The 12,773-nt window shown below is 37.6% G+C and overlaps 1 protein-coding gene across 5 annotated transcripts in view; it reads left to right on the top strand.

Annotated features, from left to right (window-relative positions):
* The first annotated feature begins 1,424 nt into the window (after positions 1-1,424).
* The window catches only part of LOC117518690 (mitofusin-1-like), a 43,432-nt gene continuing 32,083 nt past the window's right edge, over positions 1,425-12,773 (top strand). For 3 of the 5 annotated variants that reach the window (XR_004563041.1, XM_034179910.1, XM_034179906.1), the window contains exons 1-8: positions 1,427-1,522; positions 2,409-2,561; positions 2,663-2,798; positions 3,813-3,975; positions 4,462-4,586; positions 6,485-6,593; positions 7,915-8,022; positions 8,372-8,525. Coding sequence is in view for 4 of the 5 variants with exons in the window: in XM_034179910.1 (XP_034035801.1) it covers positions 2,411-2,561; positions 2,663-2,798; positions 3,813-3,975; positions 4,462-4,586; positions 6,485-6,593; positions 7,915-8,022; positions 8,372-8,525 (946 nt within the window). In the remaining variant the exon portion in view is untranslated. Of the gene's footprint in view, positions 1,623-2,408; positions 2,562-2,662; positions 2,799-3,812; positions 3,976-4,461; positions 4,587-6,484; positions 6,594-7,914; positions 8,023-8,371; positions 8,526-12,773 lie in introns of all 5 variants that reach the window. The other 2 variants (XM_034179908.1, XM_034179907.1) reach the window with 2 other exon arrangements.

Genomic DNA, 12,773 nt, shown 5'->3' with positions numbered 1-12,773 from the left:
TGAATGGTTGTTTTAAACATTTTGATATGGCACAGTATTTTAGAAATGAATGACGTAAGAATGAATTTAATATTATATATTTTGTAGGTTTGTTTATGATGTATTTAATAGCCCTATGTGTATCCCCCTGACCCTCAAGGACTACAGATGGAAATTAGCTGTTGAAGCTACAATCTGGTACAAACATCTCTGCTTGATGAGCATAATGTAATTGTATGCTGCCCTTGTACAAATAAATGGAAATGAAATTCAGTTGATTTCTAGTTTTAAACTGTTTTCAAATAGATTTTTAAATTCAGTTATTTCTTCATAAACTGAATAATGTATTTACATTGAAATTAACATTTTAATGTTGTTTATGTAAATCCTTTATAAATTTGATAGATTCATATTTGGTTTTGTCATTTTTATATAAAACCTCTTTTTTTGTTGTCCATGAAACCATGAACAATTATTTTTTAGTTTATTTATTTAGCAATGAATAAATTAATTTGTTAAAAAATGTATTAAATTAAAATTAAAATGATTCCATTATGCTCAAGGTATTATAACTGCACTGAACTGAATTAGGAAGGTGCTAACTAGAGCACAATAGGTGCTAATTAGAGCTATTGTTTAGTTACTAGCCTGTAGCAGTTGGCCTTTCGGTAGGAGGGGTCTGGTTAGGTTTAAAAAAAACTCCAGCTTTTGTTGGCTTCTGTATTTTCTTCTCTACAAGAGTCAAGACAGAAGTCAGACTACCAGAGCAAGAATTTTAGCTGAGGAAGCTTCTGCGAATTGAAGCGAAATGTCCTCGCGTCAAGCAACCCAGTCCAGTCGAAGATTCAAGGTTCTCTACTATGGAAACCACCTGGACAACTGAGAGCCTACACAGAAAAACTGCACTGAACAAAAATATAAATGCAACACTTTTGTTTTTGCTCCCATTTTTCATGACCTGAACTCAGAGATCTAAAACATTTTCTATATACACAAAGACCTACAGAGTGGCCTTTTATTGGCACACCTGTGCAATAATCATGCTATCTAATCAGCATCTTGATATGCTCCACCTATGAGGTGGGATGGATTATCTCTGCAAAGGAGAAGTGCTCATTAACACAGATTTAGACAGATTTGTGAACAATATTTGAGAGGAATTTGTCTTTTGCATATATAGAAAATGTAGATCTTTGAGTTCAGCTCATGAAAAAATGGGAGCAAAAACCAAAGAGTGCGTTTATATTTTTGTTCAGTGTACTTAGCTTCTTTCATAATTTTAAAGAATAGGCCTGAAGGAAGATTCTGGTTCACGTGGGAGGGAGAAGTATTGACTTTTTAAATACTTGAAAAACACTGGACTCATCGAGAGGATTTAGTACTGCTATAACGGACTGATGCAGAAGGTGGTAGTAATGCAACAACAAGCATGTCTTCAGCACCATAGAAGAAGACTGTGGGAGTAGTAATATGGCCACTCTCGTCTTCTCTCTTCGACACACTTCAAACTACCAGATAAAACATCACTAACAAAGGTTTTCAGGCAAGTCGAGTCAGTAATATTTTATCTGGGACAAGGGATGTATGTTTAATATTGCCACGAAACAACATCATTTGTGTTATGAAAGGAGGACACATGCGACACGACCGACACTTGATGTGCTAAATGCTAACGAGTTCCTCTGTAACGTTATCTAACCAGTCAAGCTAGCCGCTTATGTTATCATGCTTGGCAACACCAGGAGTTGGTTACCGTGGTGAATTTAGTTTTAACCTGGATATTCGACAGACATTCACTCCGGTTAAACCTCTTCTTCGTTCCGGGTGCAGTACGACTCTGAGCAAGCCACTCCAACATTTCGAGTGCACCCGTATTTACAGTAAACACACAGCGATACGACTACGGCGTGTACCGACTTCCTGTTGTACCCCAATTTTTTTCTATCAAAACATATATTAATCATCTCCTTGGATGAAGACAATGCCATTTTGACCAAAAAAAATAAACATTTGGACGAATAAGTTTCTGGACTGGACTGGATAGATAGATATTTGCAACTGATTTCCTCTATTATGCATCTCTGTGGATCCATTGGATGTCATTCATACCAAAAAAAATTGCAGAATAAGTGTCTGAATAACTAGTAAGTAACTGGTAACCAACTTAACTTAATTTTTTTTTTTTTTTTTTTTTTTGCTGAATAAGTGTCTGAACTTCACTGCGGTTAATTTAAGGTCAGGTTCTTCCAAATAAGGTGCTGAATCCGAGATAGAATGTTGCTGTACCGTCGTGAAAGGTTTGAATGAATTAATTTAGTCATGGTGAATTTGGATATTTGAGTTGGTATAAATGCCAGCCACTTAGTCTGCTTTGGATAAAACTTTGAGGTGTCTGCGCTGAAGAAACGTGAACCTTGTTTTGTCCACAGATATGATGGCTGCAGTGCCCACTCTCAGACGAGTAGATTCAGCTCAGGGGGAGTTATCTCCTCTCAAACACTTTGTTGTGGCCAAAAAGAAGATCAGTGAGGTGTTTGAACAGCTGCTGGCCTACGTCAAAGAAACAACAGCATTTGTAGAAGGTGAGATGGCTTATGTCGCATTGATGTATGTGTTGTTAGCCTGACATTTCTACTTCAGGGGTTAATGTGGTGTTGTTTTTTACCCATCATGTGTTGAATAGCAACATGTGAGAATAAAGCTTTGGAGAACATTGCAAGTGAGGATCAGAAGCTGGAGATTCAAGCATATGATGAGAAACTGTCGATCATTAAGGATGTGCTGGCACGCAGACACATGAAAGTGGCCTTCTTTGGCAGGTAAATCCACCTGAATGATGTGAAACATCATTCATGAGAGCACAACAGTTATGTGCAAGGCTTCGTAATCCATTTCATAGTTTTTATTTGAGTGGTTATGAGAAACGACTTAAAAAAAGCAACTTTTGTTAGTGCCATTGAAGATATATTTAGTTCATAATATAAAAGATTTCAGTTGCTCAACTCCAGTAACTGCTGCAAGAATTAGAATTGGTGTTCCTTTTCCTTGAGGTAGAGGAGTGAGGTGGGGTCACTGAAGAGTGAAGCAGGTATTTTTGTCTGAGATGCTGGTTCTCAAGTGGCATGTAGTGGCACAAAATCATTTGTCCATTAATCAGTTTATTTATTTATATTCAGTAAAACTCTCCTAAACTGTCATAATATAAACTGCATATTCGCACTCACCGGACAAAAGCAAAAAATCCCAATGTTTTTGGATAGTTTTCCATGTAATAAACACAATCTACTGGATTTTGTATAACGGATATTTGCTCACATCGGACAAAATGTCCCACCCCATCTTAATGTATAAAAAAATGACAACTCCATATAGTTTGTGTTTTGTTCAGTATCACAAACTTGTTTTCTATTAATATTTCCCAAAGTGTTTTTCATCATTCCAAACACAAAATATTTGAAAACTATTTGAAATTGCATTTGAATCGTGCTGTATACAGTGAATCCAGAAAGTAGGCCTATTCACAGCGTTTCACTTTTCCCACAATTCTACTCACAACACCCATAATGACAACATGAAAAATGTTTTTGTTTCTTTCAAATTTATTGAAAATAAAAACTAAGAAATCACACGTACATAAGTATTCACACCCTTTGTTCACTACTTTTTTGATGCCCCTTTTGCAGCAGTTCTAGCCTCAACTCTTCTTGAATATGATGAGCCTTTCATTCAGTGATGGGTTGCATATTATAACATCTTGAACATAACATCTGAAACATTGAGATGGGCAATAAGCTGCATGTTATCTGTTATGGTTATTTTGTTTGCTCTTTCAGGACCAGTAACGGTAAAAGCACAGTCATTAATGCCATGCTGAGGGACCGTGTGCTGCCCAGTGGCCTTGGTCACACCACCAACTGCTTTCTCAGTGTGGAGGGCACTGATGATGAGAAGGCCTTTCTCAAAACTGAGGGTTCTGATGAGGAGAAGAGCATTAAGGTGACTGACAGTTTGGAATGTTTGCTTGGCGCAGTTTCTCTTCAAAACTACAAGATTTCCCCGTGTGTGTATGTGTATATATATTTATATATGTATATGTGTGTGTGTAACCTTTTTATTTATTTAAACTTAAAAGCTTTTGTGAGCATCTTGCTAAATTTTTGAACACATTTGCTAGAGTGCTGATTGGGGACAGGGTTTTGCAAACATACATACGTACATAATTATTCATTTATTATTTATTCTCTACAAAGCAGTACGCACTGAAGCACAAGCTGAATTTTGGGGTTTTCAGAAAAGTTTAAATAAAAACACCAACAAGATAAAGATCATTGTAATAAACAGTCAACATCACAAGAGATCAGATACAGTTCAGATCAGTTTAGACTTACTGTGGGAATTGAATCTGGGGGCAATAAAAATCATGTCTTAGACCTGCATTATTTTGGTAACTATAATATCAGTTCTCATCCATCCCTGCTGCAGACTGTAAACCATTTGGCACATGCACTCATCATGGATAAGAGTCTGGATGCCGGCTGTCTTGTTCGTGTCTTCTGGCCGAAGTCAAAATGTGCTCTGCTACGAGATGACCTGGTGCTTGTAGACAGGTAACGGTGTTCCTGAGACATTCCAAATCTGTTACTGGTTTGGAAATATTAGGGCTTCAATTTGAGAAGAGAAAATGGGCTACATGTCCAAATGGACAAATTGTATGACTTTACTCTCCTGGACCTCTACAAGTAAGATCCATCCATATATATATATATACATATATACAACCCCTGGCAAAAATTATGGAATCACCGACCTCGACGATGTTCATTCAGTTTTTTAATTTTGTAGAAAAAAAAGCAGATCACAGACATGACACAAAACTAAAGTCATTTCAAATGGCAACTTTCTGGCTTTAAGAAACACTATAAGAAATCAGGAAAAATAATTGTGGCAGTCAGTAACGGTTACTTCTTCAGACCAAGCAGAGGGAAAAAAATATGGAATCACTCAATTCTGAGGAATAAATTATGGAATCACCCTGTAAATTTTCATCCCCAAAACTAACACCTGCATCAAATCAGATCTGCTTGTTAGTCTGCATCTAAAAAGGAGTGATCACACCTTGGAGAGCTGTTGCACCAAGTGGACTGACATGAATCATGGCTCCAACGCGAGAGATGCCGATTGAAACAAAGGAGAGGATTATCAAACTCTTAAAAGAGGGTAAATCATCACGCAGTGTTGCAAAAGATGTTGGTTGTTCACAGTCAGCTGTGTCTAAACTCTGGACCAAATACAAACAACATGGGAAGGTTGTTAAAGGCAAACATACTAGTAGACCAAGGAAGACATCAAAGCGTCAAGACAGAAAACTTAAAGCAATATGTCTCAAAAATCGAAAATGCACAACAAATCAAATGAGGAATGAATGGGAGGAAACTGGAGTCAACGTCTGTGACCGAACTGTAAGAAACCGCTTAAAGGAAATGGGATTTACATACAGAAAAGCTAAACGAAAGCCATCATTAACACCTAAACAGAAAAAAACAAGGTTACAATGGGCTAAGGAAAAGCAGTCGTGGACTGTGGCTGACTGGATGAAAGTCATATTCAGTGATGAATCTCAAATCTGCATTGGGCAAGGTGATGATGCTGGAACTTTTGTTTGGTGCCGTTCCAATGAGATTTATAAAGATGACTGCTTGAAGAGAACATGTAAATTTCCACAGTCATTGATGATATGGGGCTGCATGTCAGGTAAAGGCACTGGGGACATGGCTGTCATTACAACATCAATAAATGCACAAGTTTACGTTGATATTTTGGACACTTTTCTTATCCCATCAATTGAAAGGATGTTTGGGGATGATGAAATCATTTTTCAAGATGATAATGCATCTTGCCATAGAGCAAAAACTGTGAAAACATTCCTTGCAAAAAGACACATAGGGTCAATGTCATGGCCTGCAAATAGTCCGGACCTTAATCCAATTGAAAATCCTTGGTGGAAGTTGAAGAAAATGGTCCATGACAAGGCTCCAACCTGCAAAGCTAATCTGGCAACAGCAATCAGAGAAAGTTGGAGCCAGATTGATGAAGAGTACTGTTTGTCACTCATTAAGTCCATGCCTCAGAGACTGCAAGCTGTTATAAAAGCCAGAGGTGGTGCAACAAAGTACTAGTGATGTGTTGGAGCGTTCTTTTGTTTTTCATGATTCCATAATTGTTTCCTCAGAATTGAGTGATTCCATATTTTTTTCCCTCTGCTTGGTCTAAAAAAGTAACCGTTACTGACTGCTACAATTTTTTTTCCTGATTTCTTACAGTGTTTCTTAAAGCCAGAAAGTTGCCATTTGAAATTACTTTAGTTTTGTGTCATGTCTGTGATCTGCTTTTTATCTACAAAATTAAACAACTGAATGAACATCCTCCGAGGCTGGCGATTCCATAATTCTTGCCAGGGGTTGTATATTTATATCTGTGTATGTTATTGTTTTTTCCTACTCATCAGCCCTGGGACAGATGTCACATCACAATTGGACAGCTGGATCGACAAGTTTTGCCTGGATGCTGATGTCTTTGTGCTGGTGGCCAACTCTGAATCTACACTTATGAACACGGTAATAACTCATTTTGGGCCATTGTCTTCTAGAAATAATGTTTGGAGTAAAAATATGGTTGTTGCTATCACCGTTGATTATATTTCCAATGCTGGTAATGCAGCTATAATGTATAATTAGTGCACTTATTTTCATAGTAGCAACCAAAAGTTTTGGATAAGGCACTTGTGTATGTTAAAGGTTCCAGGATGGATGTTGACTGTGCTTAGTTTTTATTGCTTTCACTGTGTGGCTGCTGAAGTTTATATTGAGAAACATGCCACTTGTGTTTGCTGCTCTGGCATCTGTGCTATGTGCAGCAGGACACACAATCACAGCAGCTCTTAAAAGGAAAGAAAACAGTCTTTCCCTCAGTACGTTTTGGAATTGTGAGGTGCATTGTGTGGGCAAAAGTGAAATATTCAGAAACACAAGTGCAAGTTAAATGCCATGCTCATTATTTAGTTAATCCTACCATAGTCACTTCCAAAAAAAAAGAAAAAATGTTATTCCACAGAAGATTAAGATTATGTGTGAGGGAAAGCCATAGTTAAAGACATGATTGGTATCCAAATGAATTTTTATATATATATATATATATATATATATATATATATATATTAGGCATGTGAATCTCATCACTGACAGTGATTCGATACACTACCAGTGATACAATACATACAGTGATACTGACGATATGATGCGGTACGATTCACCCCTGTTCCCCATTCAGTCCTATTTGATATGTATTTGATGGCAATTCAGTTCCCCACAATACAATGCAATTTGGTGCGATACGATATGGATGGGTATTGATTTGATATCTGATTTTAATTTATTCTGCTTATCGATCAGATTCTTTATTGATTCCCTTCTCAATACCGCTTGTGAATTTTCTGTGTAGCTAAAAGTAGGCTTTACAGGTTTTCTATGTCAACAACATTACATTTAGTCTTAAAGTAAATAAATATGAAATTGGTCACTGGATCCTTGATCTCTGGAAATACAGTTGTGCTCAAACGTTTACATACCCTGGCAGAATTTTTTGCTTTTTTGGCCATTTTTAAGAGAATATGAATGACAACACAAAAACTTTTTTTTCACTCATGGTTAGTGGTTGGGTGAAGCCATTTATTGTCAAACAACTGTGTTTCCTCTTTTTAAATCAAAATGGCAAGAGAACTACCCAAATTAACCTGATCAAAAGTTTTGTAATGAGTACATCTCAAAGGGAGAATGAACATTTGCTGCTGTTGTGATTATTATTATTAAATATTTTAGTTACTTGCCTTTTAATATGACTGATTATTCTTGCTTTTATCTTCATTGTTCCACATTGTAGGAAAAGCAATTTTTCCACAAGGTTAATGAACGTTTGTCAAAGCCCAACATCTTCATCCTCAACAACCGCTGGGATGCATCAGCAAATGAGCCTGAATACATGGAGGATGTGAGTCATAAGGATTTTTGTCATTGCAGAAACTATCCTGCAGAATGCAGATGTCCAATTTAGCAGATTTTAAGCACTATTTCTATAATTATCTTTGCTTCGACACAACACTTTACTGTATTGTTGACTGTAAATTGATTTTATTATTGTCCTGTACTTATCCATATGCTAGAATAATGAGGTTTGTCTGCAGTAACTAATCTCACAGATTTTACGTCAGACTTTGGCCTTTAGTTTCTTTTTAAAGAAGCATGAATTCCCACAATCTGGTTTGTCCATAATTCCTTTAAAAAAATAACAAGCCTGAAAGCAAAAACTAGATTTCTGAGCATTTCCTGTGTCTTTTCAGGTGAGGAAGCAGCACACAGACCGTTGTGTCAACTTTTTGGTGGAGGAGCTGAAGGTGGTTGACCGTGAGCATGCACCCAACCACATTTTCTTCATTTCTGCCAAAGAGGTGCTGAACTCCCGCATGCAGCGAGCACAGGGCATGCCTGAAACCGGTGAGGCTACATATTACAACTGATTCTGCATCAGGCATCAAGCAGAAAAATGCATCAACACATTTGTAGTGTTCAGAATAATAGTAGGGCTATGTGACTAAAAAGATTAATCCAGGTTTTGAGTATATTTCTTATTGGTACATGGGAAACAAGGTACCAGTAGATTCAATAGATTCTCACAAATACAACAAGACCAAGCATTCATGATATGCACACTCTTAAGGCTATGAAACTGGGCTATTAGTAAAAAAAAAAAAAAAGTAGAAAAGGGGGTGTTCACAATAATAGTAGCATCTGCTGTTGATGCTACAAACTCAAAACTGTTATGTTCAAACTGGTTTTTTTTTTAGCAATCATGTGAATCACTAACCTAGTATTTAGTTGTATAACCACAGTTTTTCATGATTTCTTCACATCTCGAGGCATGGAGTCAACCAACTTGTGGCACCTTTCAGCTGTTACTCCACTCCAAGATTCTTTAACAACATTCTACAATTCATTCACATTTCTTGGTTTTGCTTCAGAAACAGCTTTTTTTGAGGTCACCCAACAAGTTCTCAATTGGATTTAGGTCCGGGGATTGGGCAGGCCACTCCAAAACATTAATTTTGTTGGTTTGGAATCAAGATTTTGCTCATTTACTAGTGTGCTTGGGGTCATTGTCTTGTTGAAACACCCATTTCAAGGGCATGTCCTTTTCAGCACAAGGCAACATGACCTCTTCAAGTATTTTGACATATCCAAACTGATCCATGATACCTGATATGCGATATATAGGCCCAACACTATAGTAGGAGAAACATGCCCATATCATGATGCTTGCACCACCATGCTTCACTGTCTTCACTGTGAACTGTGGCTTGAATTCAGAGTTTGGGGGTCGTCTCACAAACTGTCTGCGGCCCTTGGACCCAAAAAGAACAATTTTACTCTCATCGGTCCACAAAATATTCCTCCATTTCTCTTTAGGCCAGTTGATGTGTTCTTTGGCAAATTGGAACCTCTTCTGCACGTCTTTTATTTAACAGAGGGACTTTGCGGGGGATTCTTGCAAATAAATTCGCTTCACACAGGCATCTTCTTATATTGTAAGGCAAAAGCCATACAATAATTACAGAAAAACCCCAACGGTCAAAACGACCCCCTGTGAGCAAGCACTTGGCGACAGTGGGAAGGAAAAACTCCCTTTTAACAGGAAGAAACCTCCAGCAGAACCAGGCTCAGGGAGGGGCAGTCTTCTGCTGGGACTGGTTGGGGCTGAGGGGAGAGAATCAGGAAAAAGACATGCTGTGGAAGAGACCAGTGATCAATCACTAGTGATTAAATGCAGAGTGGTGCATACAGAGCAAAAAGAGAAAGAAACACTCTAAGCAGTCTAAGTCTATAGCAGCATAACTAAGGGATGGCTCAGGGTCACCTGATCCAGCCCTAACTATAAGCTTTAGCAAAAAGGAAAGTTTTAAGCCTAATCTTAAAAGTAGAGAGGGTGTCTGTCTCCCTGATCCGAATTGGGAGCTAGTTCCACAGGAGAGGAGCCTGAAAGCTGAAGGCTCTGCCTTCCATTCTACTCTTAAAAACCCTAGGAACTACAAGTAAGCCTGCAGTCTGAGAGCGAAGTGCTCTATTGGGGTGATATGGTACTATGAGGTCCCTAAGATAAGATGGGACCTGATTATTCAAAACCTTATAAGTAAGAAGAAGAATTTTAAATTCTATTCTAGAATTAACAGGAAGCCAATAAAGAGAGGCCAATATGGGTGAAATATGCTCTCTCTCCTTCTAGTCCCCGTCAGTACTCTAGCTGCAGCATTTTGATTTAACTGAAGGCTTTTCAGGGAACTTTTAGGACAACCTGATAATAATGAATTACAATAGTCCAGCCTAGAGGAAATAAATGCATGAATTAGTTTTTCAGCATCACTCTGAGACAAGACCTTTCTAATTTTAGAGATATTGCGCAAATGCAAAAAAGCAGTCCTACATATATGCTTAATATGTGTATTGAAGGACATATCCTGATCAAAAATGACTCCAAGATTTCTCACAGTATTATTAGAGGTCGGGGTAATGCCATCCAGAGTAAGGATCTGGTTAGACACCATGTTTCTAAGATTTGTGAGGCCAAGTACAATAACTTCAGTTAGGAGATCATTGTAGATGATCATTGTAGATGAACAGCCTATACTTTTTTACGCCTGCGTATAAGTTTTCCCCTCTCCAATCAACTTTTTAATCAAACTACGCTGTTCTTCTGAACAATGTCTTGAACTTCCCATTTTCCTCAGGCTTTGAAAGAGAAAAGCATGTTCAAGAGGTGCTGGCTTCATCCTTAAATAGGGGACACCTGATTCACACCTGTTTGTTCCACAAAATTGATGAACTCACTGACTGAATGCTACACTACTATTATTGTGAACACCCCCTTTTCTACTTTTTTTTACTAATAGCCCATTTTCATAGCCTTAATCAATCAATCAATCAACATTTATTTATAAAGCGCTTTACAGCACTGACTGGTGTCCAAAGTGCTTAACATTAAAAACACAAATTTACAAAAATAAAACACACATAAAATAACATTTTTAAAACAACACATAAAAAAAGAACATAAAAATAACAGAACAGAACCTTAAGAGTGTGCATATCATGAATGCTTGGTCTTGTTGGATTTGTGGGAATCTACTGGTACCTTGTTTCCCATGTAACAATAAGAAATACGAGGTCTGTCAATAAAGTATAGGTCCTTTTTATTTTTTTCAAAAACTATGGATTTCATTCATATGTTTTTACGTCAGACATGCTTGAACCCTCGTGCGCATTCGTGAGTTTTTCCACGCCTGTCGGTGACGTCATTCGCCTGTGAGCACTCCTTGTGGGAGGAGTCGTCCAGCCCCTCGTCGGAATTCCTTTGTCTGAGAAGTTGCTGAGAGACTGGCGCTTTGTTTGATCAAAATTTTTTCTAAACCTGTTAGACACATCGAAGTGGACACGGTTCTAAAAATTAAGCATTTTTTCAGTGAAAATTTTAACAGCTGATGAGAGATTTTGAGGTGATACTGTCGCTTTAAGGACTTCCCACGGTGCGAGACGTCGCGCAGCGCTCTCAGGCGCCGTCGTCAGCCTGTTTCAAGCTGGAAACCTCCACATTTCAGGCTCTGTTGATCCAGGACGTCATGAGAGAACAGAGAAGTTTCAGAAGAAGTCGGTTTCAGCATTTTATCCGGATATTCCACTGTTAAAGGAGATTTTTTTTAATGAAAGACGTGCGGACGGATTGCAGCGTCGGCTCGCAGCCGCCGCGACGCTCCGCCACAGGAAAAGCACCTCTGTTGGAAGCCTTAAGGACAAGTTGGAACATGTCCAGCTGTTAAACAATTTCTCATATACTCACTCCACTGAAAGCCATCAAAAGCCGCCAGGATTTTACAAATGGTTATCAACACGGAGGTGTTTTTCCTGTGCCGCCGCACCGCGCCGGCTGCGTCCCGACGCGCGGTCCCGTCCGCACGGACCCGTCCACACGTCTTTCATTAAAAAAATCTCCTTTAACAGTGGAATATCCGGATAAAATGCTGAAACCGACTTCTTCTGAAACTTCTCTGTTCTCTCACGACGTCCTGGATTAACAGGAAAGGAAAATCATTCCAGGTCCTACTTCCACGTCATATTCTGTTATTTCAGCATCATCATTGACGGCTGAATCTAGGATCATTTAAATATGCACTAATTTTGAGATTTGTTCTTCCAGGAGATGCTGAAAAAGTATCATTAGATAAAAATTTAATTCTGGGGCCCCACAGGCCCCTAGAGCCCGGCTCCTGGGGTGCTGTGTATATGTATATATGTATATATGTATGTATATATATGTATATATGTATGTATATATATGTATATATGTATATATGTATGTATATATATGTATATATGTATATATGTATATTATTATGTATTATGTATGTATCTATAGTTATATGTATGTATATATGTATAAATAATGGTATATATGTAATGTATTTATATTTATATATGTATGTATATATATGTATAATGTTGTATATATTAGGTTGGAATGTATGTATGTATATGTAGTTATTTTATTATTTTTTGTGGGGTATGTATATATATTTATGTATGAAATGTAGTATATATTTGTATATATGTATGATGTATTGTAGTTTAGGTATGTAGTAGATATGTATGTATGGTATGTATATATGTATGTATATATGTATGATTATATATATGTAT

Source organism: Thalassophryne amazonica, chromosome 10 (genome assembly GCF_902500255.1).
Source record: "Thalassophryne amazonica chromosome 10, fThaAma1.1, whole genome shotgun sequence".
NCBI classification, from domain to species: Eukaryota; Metazoa; Chordata; class Actinopteri; order Batrachoidiformes; family Batrachoididae; genus Thalassophryne; species Thalassophryne amazonica.
The sequence above is the reverse complement of the archived record's forward strand: the minus strand, read 5'-3'. Positions and strand labels throughout refer to the sequence as shown.